This window comes from Pristiophorus japonicus, chromosome 7, assembly GCF_044704955.1.
Source record: "Pristiophorus japonicus isolate sPriJap1 chromosome 7, sPriJap1.hap1, whole genome shotgun sequence".
NCBI lineage: Eukaryota > Metazoa > Chordata > Chondrichthyes > Pristiophoridae > Pristiophorus > Pristiophorus japonicus.
Genome location: NC_091983.1, coordinates 32,390,857 through 32,403,449, shown reverse-complemented (window position 1 = coordinate 32,403,449; position 12,593 = coordinate 32,390,857). Strand labels below are relative to the sequence as shown.

Sequence of the window (12,593 nt, the reverse complement as noted above, 5' to 3'; positions counted from 1 at the left end):
GATCCAGCACCGTTCCCTGCGGCACCCCACTAGCCACGGTTTTCCAACGGGAAAAATGACCAATTTATCCCGACGCTCTGTTTGTTTTCTGTTAGTTAGCCAATGCTCTATCCATGCCAATACATTACCCCCAATCCAGTGCAGTACCCTTTTATGTGGCAACTTATCGAATGCCTTCTCGAAATCCAAATACACCACATCCACTGGTTTCCCATTATCGACCCTGCTTGTTACATCTTCAAAGAACTCCAGCAAATTTGTCAAACACGAATTCCCTTTCATAAAATCATGCTGACTGTTTGATTGAATTATGCTTTTCCAAATTTCCCACTACTGCTTTCTTAATAATGTAATCCAGCATTTTCCCCAACAGATGTTAGGCTAACTGGTCTATAGTTTCCTGCTTTTTGTCTTCCTTTTTTTTTATATAAATAGGGGCATTACGTTTGCGGTTTTCCAATATGCTGGGACCGCCGCAGAAACCAGGGGATTTTGGTAATTACAACCAATCCACCCACTATCTCTGCAGCCACTTCTCTTAAGACCCTAGGATGTAAGCCAGCAGATCCAGAGGACTTGTCTGCCTTTAGTCCCATTATTTTACCGAGTACTACTTCATTAGTGATAGTATTTAGTTCCTCCCTACCTATAGCCTTTTGATTATGCACTACGGGGATGTTTTTAGTGCCTTCTACCATGAAGACCGATACAAAATATTTATTCAATGTCTCTGCCATTTCTCTGTTCTTCATTATTAATTCCCCAGTCTCATCCACCAGGGGATTAACATTTACGTTAGCGTTTCTACAGGTACATAAAAAGTGGCTGTTTTTATATTTCATGCTAGTTTACTTTCATAGTCTATCTTCCCTCTCAAATCATTGTTTTAGTCGATCTCTACTGGCTTTTAAAATTTCCCAATCCTCTGGCCTCCCACTAGTCTTGGCCACATTGTATGCCTTTATTTTCCATTTGATACCATCCCTTATTTCCCTAGGTAGCCACGGATGGTTATCCCTTCTCTTAGTCTTTCCTTTTCATGGAGATATATTTTTGTTGCGAGTTATGAAATATCTTAAATGTCTGCCACTGCTCATCAGCCGTCCCACACTTCACTATTTTCCCAGTCCACTTTAGCCAACTCTGCCCTCACATCTTTATAGTCTCCTTTATTTAAGCTTAGGACCCTGGTTTGAGAACCAACTTTCTCGCCCTTCAACTGAATTTGAAATTCAACCATATTATGGTAATTCCGAGAGGAATCTTTTACTACAAGATCATTTATTAACCCTGCCTCATTACACAGTACTAGGTCTAAGATAGCCTGCTCCCTGGTTGGTTCCGTTACGTACTATTCAAGGAAACTATCCCAGATACGCTATGAACTCCTCCTCAAGACTACCCTGGCCAATTAGCTTTGTCCAATCAATATATTGATTTACTAAACACAACTGCTTAGACTCAACAGCTGCAGAAAACACCGCCAATAGATCTGTGTTAGTAGTTGCATTCAATGTAGTTGTCCATCGCTTTCTTGACAGTGCAGTACTAAGGGCGTGCTGCATTGACAGAGGTGCCATCTTTTGAATGAGTTGTTAAACGGAAGTCCCATCTGCTCTCGGGTGGATGTATAACATCCCATTGCACTATGGTAGACCAATTGAACAAATACTTTGGTTCTGTCTTCACTAAGGAAGACACGAATAACCTGAAAATACTAGGGCATCGAGGGTCTAGAAGGGGGAACGGAGGGAAATCCTTAGTAGTCAGGAAATGGTGTTAGGGAAATTGATGGGATTGAAGGCCGATAAATCCCCAGGGCCTGATAGTCTGCATCCCAGATTACTTAGGGAAGAGGCCCTAGAAATAGTAGATTCATTGGTGGCCATTTTCCAACATTCCATAGACTCTGGTTCAGTTCCTATGGATTGGAGGGTCGCTAATGTAATCTCACTTTTTTAAAAAAGGAGAGAAAACAGGGAATTATAGACTGGTTAGCCTGACATCGGTAGTGGGGAAAATGTTGGAATCAATTATTAAAGGTGTAATAGCAGCACATTTGGAAAGCAGTGACAGGATCGGTCCAAGTCAGCATGCATTTATGAAAAGGAAATCATGCTTGACAAGTCTTCTAGAATTATTTGAGGATGTAACCAATAGAGTGGACAAGGGGGAGCCAGTGGATGTGGTGTATTTAGACTTTTAAAAGGCTTTTGACAAGGTCCCTCACAAGCGATTAGTGTGGAAAATTAAGGCATGTGGTATTGGGGGTAATGTATTGACATGGATAGAGAACTGGTTAGCAGACAGGAAGCAAAGAGTGAGAATAAACGGGTCCTTTTTGAATGGCAGGCAGTGACTAGTGGTGTACTACAAGGTTCAGTGCTGGGACCCCAGCTAGTTACAATATACATTAAGATTTAGACAAAGGAATTGAATGCAATATCTCCAAGTTTGCAGATGACACAAAGCTGGGTGGCAGTGTGAGCTGAGAGGAGGATGCTAAGAGGCTGCAGGGAGACGTGGACAGATTAGGTGAATGGAAAAATGCATGGCAGATGCAGTATAATGTGGATAAATGAGAGGTTATCCACTTTGGTGGCAAAAACAGGAAGGCAGATTATCTGAATGGTGACAGATTAGTAAAAGGGGAGGTGCAACAAGACCTGGGTGTCATGGTACATCAGTCATTGAAAGTTGGCAAGCAGGTACAGCAGGCAGTGAAAGTTGGCAAGCAGGTACAGCAGGCAGTGAAGGCGGCAAATGGCATCTTGGCCTTCATAGCTCGACGATTTGAGTATAGGAGCAGGGAGGTCTTACTGCAGTTGTACAGGACCTTGGTGAGGCCACACCTTGAATATTGTGTACAGTTTTGGTCTCCTAATCGGAGGAAGGACATTGCTATTGAGGGAGTGCAGCAAAGGTTCACCAGACTGATTCCCGGGATGACAGGACTGATATATAAAGAAAGACTGGATCGACTAGGCTTATATTCACTGGAATTTAGATGAATGAGAGGAGATCTCATAGAAACACAAAATTCTGATAGGGATTGGACAGGTTAGATACAGGAAGAATGTTCCCGATGTTGGGGGAAGTCCAGAACCAGGGGTCACAGTCTAACGATAAGGGGTAAGCCAGATGAGGAAAAACTTCTTCACTCAGAATTGTGAACCTGTGGAATTCTCTACCGCAGAAATTTGTTGAGGCCAGTTCATTAGATATATTCAAAAAGGGAGTTAGATGTGGCCCTTAAGGCTAAAGGGATCAAGGGGTATGGAGAGAAAGCAGGAATGGGGTACTGAAGTGAATGATCAGCCATGATCTAATTGAATAGTGGTGCAGGCTTGAAGGGCGAATGGCCTACTCCTGCACCTACTTTCTATGTTTCTATTCAAGGAAGAGCAGTTAAATTCTCCCTAGTATCCTAGCCAATATTGAATCACAAAAACTGATTATCTTATTGCTGTTTGTTGGCCCTTTGGCTACCATGTTTTCATTACAACAGTGACTCAAGTACTTAATTGGCTCTAAAGCACTTTGGAACACTCCAAGGTTGTAAAAGACGCAAAATAACTCAAAGTTCCTTCTGTCTTCTGTCCCACCAGCAATTCTTAGAGGAATACCTATCTTGTAGGATCACCTTCACTTTTCATCCACAAATCATCGTCACACCACATTCCCACTCGGTCTTGCAGGGGTTTCATGAAAGAATTATGGTTATCCAAGTATCCTTTGCTACATTTGCCATAAAAGGATTAATTATGGCTTTAGTTAACAGTTGTAAAATTTACTTCGGTCAACCACCACATTTTTTTGCTGTTACGGAGAACTTACAAGATTAGTCAGGCTCTGAAAGCAAATGACAGGTTCATGTTGTGTGTTCAGGGGTGGCGGTGTACGTCTAGAATTTTCTATCTTTATTTCAGCATTTGCCGTTTTCTCTTTCAATCGTTTGAAGATTGCAAGTATCTCTTGCTGCATCTCAAGAGAATACAGCGCGACATACGCAAGGGGGAAAAGAGGTGACAGAAACATCTCAGCAGTCTGCAGTACGCGTTCGCTGCCCCTTACCTCGTCGCCCCATTTCAGCACGTCCTTCTGCCGGTCCTTCACTTTGTTGTAGATGTGGAGGAACTGGATGATGCCGTGATTGCGAACGTGATCGGCGTATTTCTTCGTCTCTTCCCAGTTCAATGGCGAACCCTCCGACAGTAGACCCATAGCCACCGACTGGTGGGGTGGAGGAGGAAGAGGGGGGGGTGGAGGAGGAAGAGGGGGGGGGTGGAGGAGGAAGAGGGGGGGGGGTGGAGGAGGAAGAGGGGGGGGGAAAGAGAGAGAGAGAGAGAGAGAAATACCCAGAGATTACCAACTGTTTAAAAAAAACACGACCGTTACGGGTGCACAAACAGAAATGTAATTTGGGGGGGAAAAAAACGGTCAATCCACGGGGGGACCATTTTCAACCCGTCAGACAGTGCGGGTCGGCGGGAGGGAGGAGTGCGGCGCTCACTCGCTCATCTCAGGAAGCACTCACCGGCTTTCGAGGATCAGGCTGATCGCCGGCTCACAGGCCGACAAGAGCTCGCTCGCTGCTCAACGGGGCAGCGCGGAAAGCTGACTAGCCGGTTCGGGCGAGTGGCTCCGGCTTTCCCCGGACAGGAATCCGCAAGCGGCTGATAACAGAGCGTGATTGCGGATCCTTGCTGCTGCTGCTGCTGCTGCTGCTGCTGCTTTCTCTCTCTTTCCCTCCCACCCGCAGCCCGCTCTGTCTCTGTGTGAGAGATTGCACAGATAACGCCTCCTGCCTCCGCGATGCTGCTTCGCAAACTTGGCCCCGCTCCCACGCCGTCCCACAACACGTGATCCAACACTGGCCCCCCCCGCCCGTCCGTCCGTCCCCTTTTGCCCCCTGGATTGGAGGCCCGCGCGCTGTGTGTCTCGAGCGGCAACCGTCCGCGTCACGTGCCCCCCAACGCTGCCATGCCACGCCCCGCCCCTTTCTCTCCTCTTCCACTCTTCCTCCGATTGGAGGACCGCCAGCTGCCACGCCACGCCCCGCCCCTTTCTCTCCTCTTCCACTCTTCCTCCGATTGGAGGACCGCCCGCTGCCCCGTGCGACAACCGTTGGACGTCACGTAACCTAATGATGGCCCCGCCCCCTTTTCACTCTCTTTCTTTCCTCCCTCCCCAACCGCGGGCCCACTGGCTCGAGCGGCAACTGTCAGCCTGACGTGACGGGGCGATGCCCCGCCCCCTTTCACTCTCCGGCTGGAACGCGGCGATTCGCGTCAGGCTCGTGGTGACTCGGCATTTTCCGGACCATTATCATCATCATCATCATAGGCGGGCCCCTGAACGAGAATGACTTGCTTCGACATGTTTCAATGAAGGACCGATGTTCCAGTCCTCAACTCCAATTGAAGGGTGGAAGATGCTCGTGCGTGGATTTTTCTAACCTATGATGGCCGTTGCACACCAGCCACCACACGTGCTTGGTCCAGTGGCACGGGTTAGCCACTGGAGACCTGCTCTGCTGCACGGGCCTAGTGCGCATACATATCGCAGTGTGGGTTGGCCCATGCTGCCCCTGGGCTCTTCTATGTCCCGTTCCCTCATTTGCCGCTCCTCCGCCACGATCTCTCGCTGTTCCTCCGCCACAAAAACATTTGCCGCACCACCACCACAATCTCTTGCCACTCGCCACGATCTCTCGCCGCACCACCATCACGCTCTCTTGCCGCTCCTCCGCCACGCTCTCTCGCCGCTCTTCCGCCACGATCTCTCACCGCTCCTCCGCCACGATCTCTCACCGCTCCTCCTCCACAAAAACATTCGCCGCACCACCACCACGATCTCTTGCCACTCCTCTGCCACGATCTCTCGCCGCTCCTCCGCCACAAAAACATTCGCCGCACCACCACCACGATCTCTTGCCACTCCTCCGCCACGATCTCTCGCCGCTCCTCCGCCACAAAAACATTCGCCGCACCACCACCACGATCTCTTGCCACTCCTCCGCCACGATCTCTCGCCGCTTCTCCGACACGATCTCTCACCACTCCTCCGCCACGATCTCTCGCCGCTCCTCCGCCACAAAAACATTCGCCGCACCACCACCACGATCTCTTGCCACTCCTCCGCCACCATCTCTCGCCGCTCCTCCGCCACAATCTCTCGCCGCTCCTCCACCATGATCTGGTCGCCGCTAATCCGCCCCGACCTTTTCGCTCCTCCGCTGTACCCGGGCCCCGTCAATGTTCCTGCCCATGCTTCAAATGGCGACCTGGGTTTTGATGACGTCACCCAGTTGCCCACGTTGAAATCGTCACAAACTTGGAGCAGCTCGCGCTGGAAGTTGTAGTTTTATGCTCCAGCTCTTTTATAGCCTGACCTGCGGAGGTGTTCTCTCACGGGAACACCTCTGCAGATCGGGCTATAAAAGAGCTATTTTGGGACCACATGAAGAATCATAAGAAACAGGAGCAGGAGTAGGCCATACAGCCCTTCTACTCATTGGAATTCAGAAGATTGAGAGGTGATCTTATCGAAACGTATAAGATTATGAGGGGGCTTGACAAGGTGGATGCAGAGAGAATGTTTCCACTGCTGGGGGAGACTAGAACTAGGGGACATAATCTTAGAATAAGAGGCCGCCCATTTAAAACTGAGATGAGAAGAAATTTCTTCTCTCAGAGGATTGTAAATCTGTAGAATTCGCTGCCTCAGAGAGCTGTGGAAGCTGAGACATTGAATAAATTTAAGACAGAGATAGACAGTTTTTTAACCGATAAGGGAATAAGGAAACAAAATGGCGGCGGCCAGTAGGCCAGCGCTGGAGGGCGTTACCATCCGCAATGCCTTCGCTCTTCCAGTGCGCCTGTGTGTGTTTTTATGGAAAATTAGCCCTGTTCAACAGCCTTTTAATTTGAAATGCTATTTTTCTATTTCATTTCAAGATTTTCCCCATTCAAAACCAAGCAAAAGAAAGCGTTTCTTTCACAGTGCAAGTAAGAGTTGGGGAACATGTTGGTGTGCGGAGGTGTGACTGCTGTGTAAGACCTTCATAAGAACGTAAGAAATAGGAGCAGGAGTAGGCCAACTGGCCTCTTGAGCCTGTTCCACCTTTTAATAAGATCATGGCTGATCTGATCATGGACTCAGCTCCACTTCCCTGCCCGCCTCCCATAACCCTTTATTCCCTTAACACTCAAAAACCTGTCTATATATATATTCAATGACACAGCCTCCACGGCTCTCTGGGGCAGAGAATTCCATAGACTTACAACCCTCTGAGAGAAGAAATTCCTCCTCATCTCAGTTTTAACTGGGCAGCCCCTTAATCTGAGACTATGTCCCCTAGTTTTAGTTTCCCCTATAAGTGGAAATATCCTCTCTGCTTCCACCTTGTCAAGCCCCCTCATTATCTTATATGTTTCTATAAGATCATCTCTCATTCTTCTGAACTCCAATGAGCATAGGCCCAACCTACTCAACCTATCTTCATAGGGGGCACAGCCTCAAAATACGGAGGAGCCAATTTAAAACCGAGTTGAGAAAGAATTTCTTCTCCCAGAGGGTTGTGAATCTGTGGAATTCTCTGCCCAAGGAAGCGGTTGAGGCTGGCTCATTGAATGTTTTCAAGTCAAAGATAGATAGATTTTTAAGCAATAAGGGAATTAAGAGTTACGGGGAGGGGCGGGTAAGTGGAGCTGAGTCCACGACCAGATCAGCCATGATCTTATTGAATGGCGGAGCAGGCTCGAGGGGCTAGATGGCCTACTCCTGTTCCTAATTCTTATGTTCTTATAAGACAACCTCCTTCTCTGAACAGCCTCTAATGCAAGTATATCCTTCCTTAAAGACAGACACCAAAACTGTACGCAGTACTCCAGGTGTGGCCTCACGAATAGCCTGTACAGTTGTAGCAGGACTTCTCTGATTTTATACTCTATCCCATTTGCAATAAAGGCCAACATTCCATTTGCCTTCCTGATTACTTGCTGTACCAGCATACTAACTTTTGTGTTTCATGCACAAGGACCCCCAGGTCCCTCTGTACTGCAGCACTTTGCAATTTTTCTCCATTTAAATTATAATTTGCTTTTCTATTTTTTCTGCCGAAGTGAATAACTTCACATTTTCCCACATATAGTCCATCTGTCAAATTTTTGCCCATTTACTAAGCCTTTCCATATCCCTTTGCAGATTTTGTGTGTCCTCCACAAAATTTACTTTCCCACCCATCGTTGTATCATCTTTGAGAAGCAGTGTTTGAAGGTGTGTTTCCAAACAGCAGCCTGGCTTTGATGTACTGATCTCTCTCCGTTGCGATTACCAACACTTTTTCTTTACCATTAGAAGGATGGTATTGTACAATTGTTTATTAAAGGATGTCGGGAAAGAGGAATTAGTGGAATTGGTTGGCAGTCATTTTCTGTCAACTCTGCATCCTGTATAAAATTCACACACACCACTACTAGCCAGATTTCCCACTACTTGTAATAGAAAACAGTTGGTGAAGAAGTGTTTTAAATGAGATGTGATGGAAAAGTTAAACTCTCAACAATTTCAATAAAATATAACAAATTGAGTGACTTTTATTTCAAGAAACTAGTGTCTACACAATATTACATCACATTTCCTGCAAATTTTTCACATTATACACATGTCCATCTTTATAATCATGCCCTTTGGACCCTAAAAGGATGGACGGACGTATTTGCACTGTGTTTCTGGCTGATGGAAAGAGTAGCGTGGCGGCGTACCACTCCAGGGAGCAGCATTTGTTGGAGCAGGAGAGCAACGGCAGTGAAAAGGGATGTCACCAAGGTCCAGTTCAGTGATTGGAGCGTGGACAGGTACAGCAGGAGCAGCAAGGTCGGGGCGAAGGAGCGGCGAGAGATTGTAGAGGGATATGATCGGGGCCCAGGAGAGGCATGTGTTCGGAGCCAGAAGAGACGAGGGCCCAGGGGCATCACGGGCCAGCCCACACTGCGATATGTGTGTGCACCAGACCTGTGCAGCAGAGCTGGTCTCCAGTCGTCTTGGTAAATCCTTGCTACTGGACCAAGACTCTGTCAAACTCGTGTGGTGGCTGGTGTGCAATAGTCACCACACGTTAAAAAAAATCCATGCACAGGCATCTTCCACCCTTCAAGATTTAGTTCGAGACCTGGAATTTTAGGTCCTTCATTGAAACACCTGTGAACTTTTTGATGTGGAAGCAAGTCATCCTCGATTCGAGGGACTGCCGATGATGACTCCATTAACACATGACCTGATTGATGATTGGTTCCCTTGGAGGATAAGCCACACCCAGGAGTATCTCTGGAGTGTGTAATTGGAACCGCCCAGCCCAAGTTCTGAGTGATTTTTCAAAGTGTAATTTGAGCCATTCTAACTTCAGAACTTCACTGCAAGCATTCACAGAGAAGATAGAGCTTCCAGCAAAAGCCTCCCCAAACCATCCCCAGCCTAAGTGCATGCCTCCCCCATCCCCCAGCCTAAGTTCATCCCTCCCAAGTCCAAATTTCTTAACCCCCCCACCCCCCCAGCCCAAGTGCATACCTCTCCCAGCTGAAGTCCTTTACCCCAGTGCAAGTGCTGCCTCCCCCGCTGCTGAAGTCCCTTACCTCAGGGCAAGTGCATGACCTTACCCCACTCCACCCCTGTGCCTCACCATAGATGGGGCATTGTGCGTGGGTAATGGATTGTAAACAGGTTTATTTGGTCTGAAATGAATAGTGAGTGTCGGATTTCATCCACCGTGGGTGTAAAGGGGGTTGGAACAATGTGATACATCTTCCCTGAGTTCCCTCTCTCCCCTCCGATCCCCTTCGCATTTCCATATCTCTCTCACTGTCCCCTCTATCTCTCTCGCTCTTCCCCCCATGTCTCTCTTCCCCATCCATGTCGCTCTTTCTTTTCCCCTCCTGCACCCTCTCTCTTCCCCCCATGTCTCTTTCTCTTCCCCTCCCATGTCTCTCTCTCCCCCATGTTTCTCTCTCCCCCCCATGTCTCTTTCTCTTCCCCTCCCATGTCTCTCCCCCATGTTTCTCTCTCCCCTCCCATGTCTCTCTCTCTTCCCCCCTCATGTCTCTCCCCCCACCATGTCTCTCCCCCCTCCCCTTGTCTCTCTCCCCTCCGTATCTCTCTCTCTTCCCCCATGTCTCTTTCTCTCCCCACCCCCCGTATTTCTCTCTTCCCCCCCCTCCCTGTGTCTCTCTTTCACCCTCCCCCCGCCACAGCCCCCCCCCCCCCCTCCGGCTACTCTCTCTTCCATCCCCCCGGCATGTCTCTCTACCCCCCACACCACCCGCCGTCTCTCTCTCTCCGCCCCACTCTCTCCCACCACCCCCCCCCCGACGCCGCCTCTCTCCCACACCCTCCATCCGCAGCCTTCCTCTCCCCACACCTCTCCCCTGCCCCTTCCTCGACACCGCCTCTCTCTCACCCTGCCCGCTGTCTCTCGCTCTCTCTCCCACTACCTCCGATGTTTTCTCTCACACAGAAGGCCGCAATAATGCAAAGGCTGGAAGCGATGTTTCAGCAGCGGATTCCCTGTGGACTTGTCGGGGCCCCACCTTTGGTTTTAGGTCTGAGGAGTCTGCGCATACGCGAGAGGCATCGGGGCAGAGTCAAGAGGACACAGTCGCAGAAAAAACAGTGCATATAGTCACTCTGCAAAAAGATAGATAGTATTTTCTAAATGGTGAAAAATTAGAGAAAGCTAGTGGACAGGTAAAAAGCTAATTAAAAAGGCTAATGGAATGTTGACCTTTATCTCAGCGGGGCCTGGAATACAAAGGGATAGATGCTATCTTACAGTTGTATAAAGCTCTGTTTAGACCTCATCTGGATTATTGTGTTCAGTTCTGTACACCACACCTCAGGAATCATATATTGGCCTTATTGTAGATGCAGCGCAGATTCACCAGAATGAGGCATGGACGATGTATAGAAGGCACCTCAAGTCGCTGGAGATATATCACCAATGATGTTTCCGCAAGATCCTGCAAATCTCCTGGGAGGATAGGCGCAACAACATCAGTGTTCTCATCCAAGCTAATATCCTCAGTATTGAAGCATTGACCACACTCGATCAGCTTCGCTGGGCAGGCCACATAGTTTGCATACCAGATACGAGACTCCCTAAGCAAATACTTTATGCGGAGTTCCTTCATGGTAAACGAACCAAAGGTGGGCAGCGGAAGGACACCCTCAAAGCCTCCTGGTAAAGTGTGGCATCACCACTGACACCTGGGAAACCCTGGCCGAAGACCGCCCGAGGTGGAGAAAGTGCATCCGGGCAGGCATTAAGTTCTTCGAGTCTCAGCGCAAAGAGCGTGAGGAGGTCAGGTGCAGGCAGCCGAAGGAGTGCGCGGCAAACCAGCCCCACCCACCCCTTCCCTCGACGAATGTCTGTCCCACCTGTGACAGAGTCTGTGGCTGTCGTATTGGACTGTTCAGCCACCAGAGAACTCACTTTGGGGAGTGGAAACAGGTCTTCTTTGATTCCGAGGGACTGCCTATGATGATGACTGGGTCTAAAAGGGTTAAATTATGAGGAGATGTTGCAATAGTTCGGCTTATATTCCCTTGAGAATAGAATATTGTAGGTGGTTTCCCTTAGGTGCTTTCAATGCACTCCTGCGTTACAGACCTGGGAGCGGGAGAGTGAGGAGGAGGAGCAGCGTCGAGTCGGGAGGCCTACAAGAGGCCCATCAGCAGCAGTCAGGGAGCGGGAGAGCGAGGAGGGGGAGCAGCATCGAGTCGGGAGGCCTACAAAAGGCCAACCGGTGCAGCTGCAGCAGGGAGGCAAAAAAGAAGGGGAAAGAAATTGAAAGGTGATGTCACAGCCAAGGGGGTAAATGATTGGTGAGTAGTTTTTCTTTTTCTTTATCAGTAGGTAACCTTTAGCATTGTTGTTGTCAACTTAAGTTAACCGAAGGGTTAAGTCATGGCAGGAGAGTTCAGCATGTATTAAGCTCCTCCTGTGCTATGTGGGAAGTCAGGGAGGCTTCCAGTGTCCCTGACGACTACATGTGCGACTACATCCGCCTGCAGCACCTAACAGACCGCATTGCAGCACTGGAGCTGCAGGTGGATTTACTCTGGAGCATCCGCGATGCTGAGGATGACGTGAATAGCACGTTTAGTGAGTTGGTCTTACCGCAGGTAAAGGGTACACAGCCAGATAGGGGATGGGTGACCAACAGGAAGAACAGTGGAAGGAAGGTAGTGCAGGGGTCCCCTGTGGTCATCCCCCTGCAAAACAGATACACCGCTTTGGGTACTGTTGAGGGGGATGACTCATCAGGGGAGAGCAGCAGCAGCCAAGTTCATGGCACCATGGGTGGTTCTGCTGCACAGGAGGGCAGGAAAAAGAGTGGGAGAGCTATAGTGGTAGGGGATTCGATTGTAAGGGGAATAGATAGACTTTTCTGCGGCCGCAACCGAGACTCCAGGATGGTATGTTGCCTCCCTGGTGCAAGGGTCAAGGATGCCTCGAAGCGGATGCAGGACACTCTGAAGAGGGAGGGTGAACAGTCAGTTGTCGTGGTGCATATAGGTACCAACAATATAGGTAT

General features: G+C 48.9%; 1 protein-coding gene across 2 annotated transcripts in view; it reads right to left on the bottom strand.

The window, feature by feature from the left end:
• gclc (glutamate-cysteine ligase, catalytic subunit) overlaps positions 1–4,802 on the bottom strand; it is a 103,711-nt gene extending 98,909 nt beyond the window's left edge. The window contains exons 1-2 of one of the 2 annotated variants that reach the window (XM_070884893.1): positions 4,538–4,802; positions 4,075–4,233 (exon numbers count right to left, since the gene is read on the bottom strand). In XM_070884893.1, coding sequence (XP_070740994.1) covers positions 4,075–4,224 — 150 coding nt within the window. In that variant the 5' untranslated portion in view covers positions 4,225–4,233; positions 4,538–4,802. Of the gene's footprint in view, positions 1–3,837; positions 3,912–4,074; positions 4,234–4,537 lie in introns of those variants that run through there. The other variant, XM_070884894.1, reaches the window with a different exon arrangement.
• Between the last annotated feature and the right edge of the window lie 7,791 nt (positions 4,803–12,593).